This window comes from Pristiophorus japonicus, chromosome 1 (genome assembly GCF_044704955.1).
Source record: "Pristiophorus japonicus isolate sPriJap1 chromosome 1, sPriJap1.hap1, whole genome shotgun sequence".
Lineage (NCBI taxonomy): Eukaryota > Metazoa > Chordata > Chondrichthyes > Pristiophoridae > Pristiophorus > Pristiophorus japonicus.
Window position 1 is genome coordinate 311,993,359 of NC_091977.1, and position 13,319 is coordinate 312,006,677.

The 13,319-nt window shown below is 44.8% G+C and overlaps 1 protein-coding gene across 1 annotated transcript in view; it reads right to left on the reverse strand.

Moving 5' to 3' along the window:
- ofcc1 (orofacial cleft 1 candidate 1) overlaps positions 1-13,319 on the reverse strand; it is a 322,692-nt gene that overhangs the window by 84,309 nt on the left and 225,064 nt on the right. The window contains exon 15 of the mRNA XM_070880295.1: positions 7,249-7,455. Within this exon, the coding sequence (XP_070736396.1) occupies positions 7,249-7,455 (207 nt within the window). The remainder of the gene's footprint in view (positions 1-7,248; positions 7,456-13,319) is intronic.

The following is a 13,319-nucleotide window of genomic DNA, read 5'->3' on the forward strand; positions in this document are numbered from 1 at the left end:
CACCCTAAGCAAGACCCGGCGGGCAGGGGAAGGCCAGCTCAAGGAACAAGGTGGAGGTTACACCTTCTTCTGGAAAGGGAAACCAGAGGAAGAATGCCGTCTCCACGGCGTCGGCTTCGCAATCAAAAATAAGCTAGACGATGGCCTCAAAGACACCCCCTGCGGGGCTAACGAACACCTCATGACGCTTTGACTCACCCTATCCCGGAATCAATGCACCACAGTCATCAGTGCGTACGCCCCAACACTCAATGCAATAGATGAGGCCAAAGAGGGTTTTTACTCCAACCTCGAAAAGTCCCTGTCCTGCATCCTCGTGGGTGACAAACTGATCCTCCTCGGTGACTTCAACACCAGGGTCGGCAAGGACACAGACCTCTGGGGAGGCGCGATTGGCAGAGAGGGGGTAAGGAAAGCCAACTCCAGTGGTATCCTACTCCTGATAAAATGTCTAGAACATGAACTTGTCATCATCAATACCTTGTTCCACCAGAGGGACAACTACAAGGCATCGTGGCAACACCCTCACTCCAAACACTGGCACCTGCTCGATTATGTCATCGTCCGAGCTAGGGATCGCAAGGATGTGCGCATCACCCGCGTCATGACAGGAGCTGACGACTGCTGGACGGACCACTGCCTAATCTGATCCACCATTGACATCAACATAGCCCCAAAGCGGAGGGAGCAGCAGAAGCAGTGCCGCAAAAAAGTCAATGCCGGGGCACTTAAAGACCCAGCTAAGAGAGCCCTATACAGTCAGCACCTCACAGCTAATCTGGCATGCCTTGATGACCCCGAGACGCAGAATGCCCACAGTGCTTGGTCTGCCCTCCAGGCCTCCATAATTAGTACCTGCAAAGAGGCGCTCGGTCACTCAACCAGGAAACACCAGGACCGGTTTGATGAGAATGACCAGGAGATTCAAGAGCTAATAAATCGCAAGCGCAGGGCATTTCTGAGCCTTAAACAACAACCCAACTCGGGAGCAGCAAGACAGCATTACAGACAGCTCAAGGCTCAGGTCCAACAAAAAACCCGGGACCTAAAGAACAGGTGGTGGATGGAGGAAGCACAGGAGATACAGCAGCTGGCCGACAGCCATGATGTGCAAGGATTCTTCATCGCAGTTAAGGCCAACTACAGTCCAAACACCCAAGGCCCCACCCCACTGTTGGCTAAGAATGGGGAAATACTCATTAAGAACACCGAGGTCAGGGCCCGCTGGAAGGAGCATTTTGAAGATCTCCTCAATCGAGACTCTGTGTTTGACTCGAGTATTCTCGACTCCATCCCGCAGCATGCTACCCGACACACCTCAGTAAGACCCCAACACTGCACGAGGTAGAAAAAGCCATAAGACAGCTTAAAAACGACAAGGCTATGGGTGCGGATGGAATCCCTGCTGAGGCACTGAAGTATGGTGGAGAGGCACTGTTGGCACGAATACATGACCTCATCTCTCTCATCTGGAGGGAGGAGAGCATGCCGGGAGATCTCAGAGATGCAGTGATGGTGACCATCTTTAAAAAAGGGTCAAGTCCGACTACGACAACTACAGAGGAATCTCCCTGCTATCAGCCACTGGGAAAGTTGTCGTGAGATCCTCCTCAATCGTCTTCTCACTGTTGCCGAGGAGCTCCTCCCGGAGTCACAGTGTGGATTTCGTTCCCTACGGGGCACAACGGACATGATTTTTGCAGCACGACAGCTGCAGGAAAAATGCAGGGAACAGCGCCAGCCCTTATACATGGCCTTCTTCGACCTTACAAAGACCTTTGACACTGTCAACTGCGAGGGTCTATGGAGCGTCCTCCTCTGTTTCAGATGCCCTCAAACGCACGTCACCATCCTCCACTTGCTCCACGACGACATGCAGGCTGTGATCCTTACCAATGGATCCATCACAGACCCAATCCATGTTCGGACCGGGGTCAAGCAGAGCTGCGTCATCGCCCTAACCCTCTTCTCAATCTTCCTCGCTGCCATGTTCCACCTCACAGTCGACAAGCTCCCCGTTGGAGTGGAACTAAACTACAGAACCAGTGGGAACCTGTTCAACCTTCGCTGTCTCCAGGCCAGGTCCAAGACCACCCCAACCTCTTTCGTCGAGCTACAGTACGTGGATGATACCTGCGTCTGCGCACATACAAAGGCTGAACTCCAGGACATAGTCGACGTATTTACTGAGGTGTACGAAAGCATGGGCCTTACGCTAAACATCAGTAAGACAAAGGTCCTCCACCAGCCTGTCCTTGCCGCACAGCACTGCCCCCCAGTCATCAAGATCCACGGCGTGGCCCTGGACACCGTGGACCACTTCCCATATCTCAGGAGCCTCCTATCAACAAGAGCAGGCATTGATGACGAGATCCAACAATGCCTTCAGTGCACCAGTGCAGCTTTCGGCCGCCTAAGGAAAAGAGTGATTGAAGACCAGGCCCTCAAAACTGCCACCAAGCTCATGGTCTCCAGGGCTGTAGTAATACCCGCCTTCCTGTATGGCTCAGAAACATGGACCATGTACATTAGACATCTCAAGTCTCTGGAGAAATACCACCAACGATGTCTCCGCAAGATCCTACAAATCCCGTGGGAGGACAGATGCACCAACGTTAGCGTCCTCGACCAGGCAAACATCCCCAGCCTTGAAGCACTGACCACACTTGGTCAGCTCCGCTGGGCAGGCCACATGCCAGACACAAGACTCCCAAAGCAAGCGCTCTACGTGGAACTCTTTCACGGCAAACGGGCCAAAGGTGGACAGCGTAAACGTTACAAGGGCACCCTCAAAGCCTCCCTGTTATAGTGCGACATCCCCACTGACACCTGGGAGTCTGTGGCCAAAGACCGCCCTAAGTGGAGGAAGTGCATCTGGAAGGGCGCTGAGCACCTCGAGTCTCGTCGCCAAGAGCATGCAGAAATCAAGCGCAGGCAGCGGAAAGAGCGTGCGACAAACCAGTCCCCCCACCCCTTCCCTCAATGACTATCTGTCCCACCTGTGACTAGGACTGTGGTTCTTGTATTGGACTGTACAGCCATTTAAGAACTCATGTTAAGAGTGGAAGCTAGTCTTCCTCGATTCCGAGGGACTGCCTATGATGATGACAAAGTACATCTCTTGTAAAAAGGCTGAGTATTCTGTGATGAGTGTCTCCTCAAAGCCTTTCCACCATCTACAAGGCACAACTCAGGAGTGTGATGGAATACTTTCCACTTGCCCGGATGAGTGCAGCTACAACAATGAAGAAGCTCGACACCATCCAGGACAGAGCAACCTGCTTGATTTGCACCTCATCCACCACCTAAAACATTCACTCCCTCCATCACTGGCGCTCCATGGTTGTAGTGTGTACCATCTACAAGATATACTGCAGCAACTCACCAAGGTTTCATCGGCAGCACCTCCCAAGCCAGTGACCTCTACCACCTAGAAGGACAAGGGCAGCAGGTGCATGGGAGCACCATCACCTGCAAGTTCCCCTCCAAGTTACACACCATCCTGACTTGGAAATATATCGCCATTCCTTCATTGTCGCTGGGTCAAAATCCTGGAACTCTGTCTCTAACAACACTGTGGGAGTACCTTCACCACATGGACTGCAGCAGTTCAAGAAGGCGGCTCACCACCACCTTCTCAAGGACAATTAGGGATGGGCTATAAATGCTGGCCTTGCCAGCAACGACCACATCCCAGGAACAAATTTTTAAAAATGAAAACATTGAAAGTGAGGCACTTACAAACATTGGGGTCAAAATGACTGTTCATAATGTGTACCAACATTGTAAATCTGTTCATGAATGTTGTTGTTCAGTACTTCTAGTGAACACAAACATGTTTTCTTTTGAAAGTGTCCATGATTTCCTTTGTGAACATATTTACGATGCTGTAGCCTATTGTAAAATCTCTTAACGCTCGGAGTTAAAAATCCATTTGTTAAATCGAACCATCTGTTTAAATCGACACTCCAGTAAATAAATAAGGTCATAGGAAAGAACTCTGATTCATTTTAGTATTCTTTCCTTCAGTCCGTAGTTCTAAAAATATATATATGAATTCTGATGACATCATCAAGGATCTAGTTTGGAGGAATTCAGTGAAGCTGACAAGATGAGGAAGTCAAATTAACATGGGCATTTGAAACGACAAGCTCGCCCAAGCTTACCCTAGATAAATGACTTTCTACTGATGTTAATTCACTTCCTTGACATGGTCAGATGTTGCAGCTCCTCCCAGCCAATTCCCCTGTGGGCCAATCTGCAGTGACTTTTAGTGCTTAAAAATAAAAATTTATTCAACACATATAGTCGGAATTCTCCCTCCTCTTCCTTGATATTGGGGGCGATTTTAAAATGCCATCTGTTTCTCGCCTGAAAAACCAGCGGCTGATGGTTGAAAATTGAGGGGGGGGGGTGCAGGAGGACCCAAGGCCCACTTGATGCAACTGTCAATTGCCTGTAAATGGGTGAGGAACACCCCTGCTGATTTCAGGCGTGAGGCTGCTTATATATGCCAATTGGGGTCCGACACCAGTTGTGGAACCCTGTTGGCGATTTCCTGGAGCAGATGGGCAGAGTGGGCACTCTCCACCCATTTGAACCAAGCATTGAGCAGCCTAACCAGTGGTTCTTAAAGGGGCTGATGGAGGCTGCTCAAGAAATGCTCCAAAAGTACTGTGGGGTACTGCTAGCCCATGCGTGATTCCATTCAAAAGCAACAATTTCAGGGCGTGACATGGAGGCTGGACAATTACTCGCCCTCCCACAACCAGCAATGTTTAAATGAGGCAAGGGCAGAAATCTGACTGGAGAGATTCAAATCAGGAAAGATGGACATGGATTTTGGAGGCCTTTGAAGAAGAAAAAGAGTTTAGAACTAGGCCGGTAGCTTGCAAGGACAGAGGATTCAAAGGTCTATTTTTTGAGGAGCAGGGTGATCGCAGCAATTTTCAAATGGAGGGGGACGGTACGTGAGGAGAGGGAACCATTTAGAACATCAGTTAGCACGGGGGAAAGGAAGGGGAGTTGTGTGGTCAGCAGCCTAGTGAAAATGGGGAATGAGGTGGATCTTATAGGCAAGGTGAGATCGGTGATGTCATGAGGGGAGCTAGGAGAGAAAGTTGCAAGTTCAGGGCTAGGGCAGGTGGGAGCCTGGGGTATATTTGGCTTATGGGCAGAGGGAATGGGGGCAAGAATCAGAGGCAGATGAATGACAAATTTAGTGACAAAGAAGTTCATGGGCTCCTCGCATTTGTTGGATGTGAGATTGGAGCAAGCAGAAGAGTTATTTGGTAACTGGGATTATTTTTACACTAAAAGCTTATCCTGGAGTAGTCAGTGGTTTTGGCAGAGGAGAGTTAGGCCCAATGGTGCTTGATAGGACCATACCGGGGGAATGACTAGGATGCGATGAAGTAAAGGTCATGTTGGGGTTAGGGGCACCTATCTTGGAGTTAAACCGAGGCCCCGTCTGCTCTCTCAAGTGGAGGTAAAAGATCCCATGGTAATATTTCAAAGAAGAGCAGGAGAGTTATTCCCGCTGTCCTGGCCAATATTAATCCCTCAATCAACATCACTAAAACTGGTACAGGAAGCAATTTCAAAATTTGTAGATGTCACAAAACTTTGAAGTGTAGTAACAGACTTCAAGAGGACATAGAAAGGCCAATGGAACGGATAAGCACATGGCAGAAGAAATTCAACATAGAAAAGTGTGAGCTGATACATTTTGGTAGGAAGAATGAGGAGAGACAATACAAGCTAAATGGTATAGTTTTAAAGGGGGCACAAAAAGAACAGAGAGAACTGAGGGTATTTATACACAAATCTCTGAAGTGGGTAGGACAGGTTAACAAAGCAATTAATAAAACAGATGGGATTCTGGGTTTTATAAATAGAGGCTTAGCGTACAAAAACCAGGATGTTATGCTAAACCTATATAAAACACGAGTTTGGCCTCAGCCGAATTCTGGGCACTACAATTTAGGAAGAACTTGAAGGCTTTGGAGACGGTAGCGAGATATTTACGAGAATGGTTCCAGGGATGAGGGATATCAGTTACATGGACAGACAGGAGATAGACTTAGAACAGAGAAGGTTAAGAGGAGATTTGATAGAGGTGTTTAAAATTATGAAGTGATTAGATAGAGTTAATAAAGAGAAACTGTTTCCAATGGCTGAAGGGTCGATAAACAGAGGGCACAGATTTAAGGTGATTGGCAAAAGAACCAGAAGAAACGTTTTCACGTAACGGATGGTTAGGATTTGGAGTACACTGCCTGATAGGGTGGTGGATACAGGTTCAATAGTAGCCTTCAGAAGGTAATTTGATAAATGAAGGAGAAAAAATTACAGGGATACGTGGAAAGAGTGAGGAAGTGTGACAAACTGTTCTTCAAAAGAGCCAGCGCGGACTCAATGGGCCAAAAGGCCTTCTTCTGTGCTGTACGATTCTATGATTCTATGATTATCACAATGCTCTTTGTGGGAGCTTGCTTTGTGTGTTTCCTACATTACAGCAGTGACTACGCGTCAAAAGTACTTCATTGGCTGTAAAACACTTTGGGACGTCCTGAAGCCATGAAAGGTGCTATATAAATGTAAGTCTATCTTTTTTTAAGCAGGTCACCGATATTAAAGTTGTAAGTGCAATTAATAATTTCTATTACTCGTAAAATTACAGAGCCACCGCTTTTCTTTAAATGCCCCCCAGAATCTCTCTTCCATGACTGAATAAATTTAAAGAAATATTTATTTGCAATTGAATAATGAACCTCATACATTTCTCTGGTCATAAAATTCAAGTTACAAATTACTTGCATTTTACTGCGTATGATAAAACATTTTACTGTACCCTACTGGGTGAAACGGTGTCGCAACGTTTCATCGACAGTAATAAAAGTGTAACACAAAATTGATGAGAATTTGGAGGAAAAGAGAATCAATGCGAACACATTACTGCTCAGTAAAAAAATGAAGATGAATGGTGGCAAACTACAACGTGGATTGCTGGAGATATTCTTTTGAGCTTGTAAGGACCGAGTCTGACTTGTGTCACTTGACAACCATCCTATTTTCATGTAAATTATATTTTGTCATGTTGTGCCAGTGCAAGGAGAAAAATAAATGCACGTCTGGTTAAACCATTCAGTATCTAAATGCAGACAACATATCCTAGGCTTAATCGGTTAATGTTCCAGTTTGTAACAACCCTTAAACGAGACTATCAAATATATTTTCTTTAAATACCTCAACAATGGCACCATCAGGCAGCCGAAGGAAATGCCTGTACAGCTCTTGCAAGCCACTGAGGTGTATCATGTAGATAGACACATGCGTGGTGATCTCTCCGCAGCCAGCCTCTGCTCCAGAGGTTTGATTGTGCTCCTGGGGTCCACAGCTACAGGACGGATGTGCGGTGAGCTCATCATTCCAGATGTAGTCGTACACTGCCACCTAGTGAGATAAGGAAGACCCCCCCCACACACCCACCCCCCCCACATATGAGTTTGATTAGTCATTGTTCAAAGACACATCCTATCTGAATAGCTTACAGCAAACCTGGAAAAGTTGTTGCACATACCTGCAGCAAATTATTGTTATTTAGTATTTTGCATCAATCAGGACAGCTTAAAGCACTTGGCATGCATTTCATGTATTTATGTAAAACAGGGAAGTGGGGGGATGCTGAATGCAATGGCTTTTCTAATTTGAGTGCAGCATGTCGGTATCTCCCAAGTTCAGTGGATATGCAGCGCTTGTTACATTTTTAAAGGGACAAAAAGATCGGTATTAAAGATAGGCCTAGCTCAGATAATTACGAGACCTGGCCAAAGGTTTTCTAAACAGGATGTGTCAACCACATGAACAACGCATGGCTCGGCTCCAACGTCTTGGCTGACAAGAATCCACAAAATATTTTCTTCGTGATTGGTGACACACCATTGAAAATCATCCTTTACTACGAGAAAAATATATGAAAACTGACAATGAAGGCAAGTAATGACAGGCTAGCGTATTGCAAGTTTTGGAGAGTTTGTTTGGCGTAGTCAGGGCTCCTAATATTCCACATGAGTTTACTTTTACCATAACTTTTTAAACATTTTCAAAGATTGGCACTGAAAGGTGCTGCTTGTCAGGACTCTCATTTCAAAGATAATACATTTGCAGGATTCTGTTTCTTTTGTGGAGCAAGGTTGAGTTCCTCGATGGTGCTCTTTGTTTACGTGCTGGAAGCCTCCACGGCCTGCACCTACCTCCTGCTGCGGTGATTAGCAGGAAGTAGGAGTGTGGAGTGAATAAAAAGTAGAATCAATGAAATTGATTTCACCCACTACAAAAATGCATAAATAAATAAAATGCTGAAAACGGACTGTCCTTGGATATGAATCTTTAGGACTTTTCACGTTCGTGTTTACAAATAAAAGATTGCTTTCATGGGACCTTTGAGCAGAAATGTCTCGACGGAATTTCTCACCTGTGCTTCAAAAAATGTTCGCTACTCCACGAGGATTATTAGACTGTGTGGATAAATAGGTGTAGGCAAAGGTCACAGTAATATAATGTGATAATCCAGCATAAAACTAAGGAAATGGCTGTTTGGCACTGCAATAGAATTGTAAAATCATAGAATGGTTACAGCACAGAAGGAGGCCATTCAGCCTGTCAAGCTCATGCTGATGGGCATGTAGTAGCATGCAGAACTTAAACATGCCAAATCGCTCACAAGATCCACTGACTCTTACAGAATTTACCTTTACGTGTGCCCAATGAAATAAAAAGGGGACAGAATTGTTGTTGATGTTAATTTATGATTCGTTTCCGTGATGCTGCAAATTTAATTCAGTTAGGTGGGATATCAGAGTTGACACAAAGCTCATTAATACACATTATTCTTTACTCAGCAAGTTGTTATGATTTGGAATGCATTACCTGCAAGGGAATTGGATCTCTAGTTAAAAATGCTAAATTTGCAGGGCTATGGGGAAAGAGCAGGGGAGTGGGACTAATTGGGTAGCTCTTTCAAAGAGCTGGCACAGGTTCGATGGGAAGAACGGCCTCCTTCCATGCTGTATGATTCTATACCCGAACACGAACATACAAAAATAGTTGAAAATAATGGACCAACACTATGGAGAGTAGGGATCTGCAGTGATAGAACTATGCGTATATGTGTACACCCAATGCAATAGTTTTACTGTGTGAGCACGACATGTCGGGACAGGCAAAAGATCAGTGCTAAGCTGAACAGTTCTGCCTATTCAGCACCTGCTCAGGTCATTGACTGCACAGTATTAAAAACTCTGCAAGTGAAAGCTCCCAACATTTTTTGATCATTAAAAACAAATTTTCAGAATTGCTCCTTCCTACATTTTTTTTTGTTTCGCTTGCAGTTTTTGAGTGACCTCATCCAGACGCGAGCAGGCTGCAGGCACCACAGATGAGCAGTAGCACTCTTAGTCTGATGCTTCATTTCTACCCAATCTGTCTCCCGACTGGGTCCCGACTCCCAAGAAAAGTTTATGGGACCCAGGAGATGCAGGAAAAGATTGCATAAAGTATATTGTGCTTCAACAAAAAGGAGGGGAAAAAAGATGTAAAATAGTTAGAATACAGTATGTCAGTTAGAAATAAAAACATAAACTAAAATAATAAAAATGGAAGAACGTGTTTGAGGGGGAGGAAGACAAGATTATTTAACTTTTTTATTGCATTATTTTTAGGGATTTAAATTTTGTAACATATTGCAATATAAAGCTCCTTTTGATTATCCATTATCTTTTATTGCTGTGCTATTAGAGGTGTTTGAGCATTGCAGAGTGTGAGTTGAATACTTAAAATAATGTCTTGCCCAGGGTGACTGGAATTCCTGGCAGTCTAAGGGTTAATGACAACCGTGTTTCTATGTGTGTATTCCATTTTTGATGCAATCAGTTAAAAAATTATTTAACAGAAGAATAAAGTAAAAGGAAACACTCTTCAGAAAGCTTAGCAAGAAGTGAGTTAAATATCCAGAAAGATTCATTTGTTTTATTACTATGGATGAGAGCAAGTTGGTAAGATCCACGTATATTTAATCAGTGCACCCTAACTGATGCCAATCTTTATACACATCCTGTATTTATGCATGGATATTCATTTGAAGGGCTATAATAATGAAGGGCTATAATAACATTGTCTGAAACTAGTGAACCTGGAAAAACAAAATACATTTCTCTTGAGTAAAAAAGACTTGCATTTCTATAGCACCTTTCATGCCTTTGGGAGGTCCCAAAGTGATTTCCAGACAATGAAGTACTTTTGAAGTGCATTGAATGCTGTAATGTAGGAAATGCGGCAGCCAATTTGTACACAGCAAGCTCCCATAAACAGCAATGTGATAATGACCAGATAATCTGTTTTTAGGTGTTGGTTGAGCGATAAATATTGGCCAGGACACTGGGGAGAACTCCCCTGCTTTCTTCAAAATAGGGGCATGGAATCTTTTACATCCATCTGAGAGGGCAGATGAGGCCTCAGTTTAATGTCTCTTCAGAAATACAGAAGAAATTAGTCCAGTAATGCATATCTACTCCATGTTTTATGATGGACTTATTCTATGCTTTGTGATTGATCCATCCCATATTTTGTGATTGATGTTTTTAGTTAGGTGTTTAGCACAAGTAGTGGTCAAAATAAGATGCATACATGGCTGAAGAGGGCCATCTCATTCTACTACAATTTGCTCCAATGGTCAGTTACTGAGTTTTCATAGAGAAATCCACATCCTGGGTAACCCTACCTTTCTAGCTGAAGGAAGTGGCAAAGAACAAACATGCTTACTAAAAGAAAAACTAGGGGAAATTATGAGAAGAAATTAGCCTGCTACGCAATACTGCATTATTACTTGCACTGCAGTATTGTGTAGGACATCTACTAAATTATTGGCCCAGATTTTGCGTCAATAAAAACAGTGAGGCTAACAGCGCTCACCATTATTATGGAGTAAATTGGAAAGCAACTTCTGGAGTATGCACATGCGCAGTTAAATGCAGAAATCTGGAATTTGCTTACTGAGTTACCCTACTTCTCCACAGGCTACGGTTAACAGTCCCTTGCTGATAGACTCGCCATTGAAATACGTGCAATGGCGTGAAGTTGGGATACTTACCCACTGGGTGCCCATTAGTTACCTACTAAACATGCCAGAAAAAGTTAGCACTGGTGCATTCAGGAGTAAGTGAATTTTTAATGGCATGATAAGTGATAATTACTGCAAAAAATTCATTTTACAAGTGTGAAGTCTCATTCCGTCAGAAGTTAATTAGTGTTGGAGATATAAAAAACAATTTTATTTTACTTTTTCAGTTTCTTTTATCTCTCTCTTCATTCCATATTTCTTTCCCAATCTTAATTTTGCTTTCTAAACATGATTTAAATGTAATTTATATTTCCTGCTTTATACTTCCTGGTTGGACTCTGCAACTGGATTTTTGCCGACCTCGGCGGGTCCTGTGCCGGCGACAGCCATGGCTGGTTGTGACCCTGCTGCTAGCTCCAGCCCACTGCTGAAAACAAACTTATGTCAATGGGGTCTATTATCCAGCCCAATGAAATGGAGTGGGTCTGGTGATGTCATTCATGACACATTTTCAGCCGGGATCTTTAAAGGGACCATGACCACATTAGATTTGCCAGTTAATCTAACATAGTGCTGTCACTGCATGACAGCATTGAGTGCTGCAAACACTGACCATGACTGCACAGAGGCAGGGCTGCACCCAAGCTCTCCGACCACTCCCTCCATATGCTTATGGAAGGAGTCCCAACACACAGGGAGGTCCTCTTCCCTTCCTATGGGCAGAAGAGACCCCTCCAGGAGACAAAATCTGCCTGGTTGCAGATTGCAGAGAAGGTCACAAGCAGGGATGTGTTCAGGAGGACCTAGGTGCAGTGCCATAAATATTTCAATGATCTCATTAGATCAGGAAACGTTAGTACAAAGCCACACTCAACTTCATCCTCTTGTACCTCTCATCACATCCCCATCACTCTGCCTTCCCTACTCTACTCCTGCACATCCTTGTTCACACCAACCTTCCTTGCACCTCCACCCATCCCTCTCTCTCTCTCTCTCTATCTACATTATAACTTCCCCATCTCACTAGCCATCCCTCGCACTCATCCAAATCCTAGTGCAATCATACTAACTAACAACACACACAGGTAGCCATTTGGGTGTTTTATCCAATGTTTATGTAAAGTTTTTATCAATGTGTTGTCAAACATAAACATTTTTATCTTCAACACTTTCCGTTCTTGGGCAGATTTGTGTGCACCTGTGAAAGTGGCTTAGTGAGTTGCAGTGGTGACGAGTGTGAAAGGAATGGTTTGGTTATTGCAGGGTTGCTTTATGGTGTTGGTGCCAACCTGGCGCATCATTTGGCAGCCATATGGGTGTACAGCGTCAAGTGAAGTAAATCTTGCCATGATGAGGCAGCAGCAATGTGCTCGGGTGCTGATGCTCTATGACCTGTGCAGTATCAGGTAATTGCAGAGAAGGTTGGTGTTGTTGGTGCTGTTGGTGTGCCTAGTACTGCTGGTGTTGGGGATGATCGTGGTCTGGTAAACGGCACCCATGTTGATGGAATAAATGGCAGGTGAAGTAGAGATGACAGAAGCATTCTGTCACTGGTGAGAGAGTTCTTCCAATGAGGTGAGACTGGATGGAGACTTTGCTGCAAACACTTGCAGCCTGCAGAATCTGTGCTGGAAATGGACACAGCAACAGCTTCTGCCTGAGGAAAGTGATCATCTGTCAGGTGGGAGCTCTTACTGTACATTTGATGCTGTCAAGTAATCAGCTGGAGCAATGGCCACAGAACTCCCGCCTCAGGTTGGCAGATGTGCTTCCTGAGTAGCATGGTTGCCATGGCCATGCAGGGAAATTAAAAAAGTTAAAAAAAGCCTGTTAAGGGTCTGACAACTAGATATTAATCATCTCAATTGGGTTGTCCGCTGCTGCCGGTCAGGTCGGCTCCACGATGACAGACGCGCCTGGGGGAAAGTGCGAGGGGGTGGGGTGACAGTGGGTTCCCGACCTGCTGTCAAAAATAACAACCATCCCACCCGACCCGCCACCGATCGAGCCCACTACCCCCCCGGAAAATTCCGGCCTGCATGTCTCAGTGAGAATTCTTCAATCCGATTGGTTGAAGAGCCTCGCTCTTTCTTACTATCCAATTTCTAGTATCATTTTGCTCCATGTGAAACTGAAAAGCCCAGACAGAATTCTAAGCTGCAGAAAGGCCCAGTATGTCAAGTCTGAACCTAACTGGAGG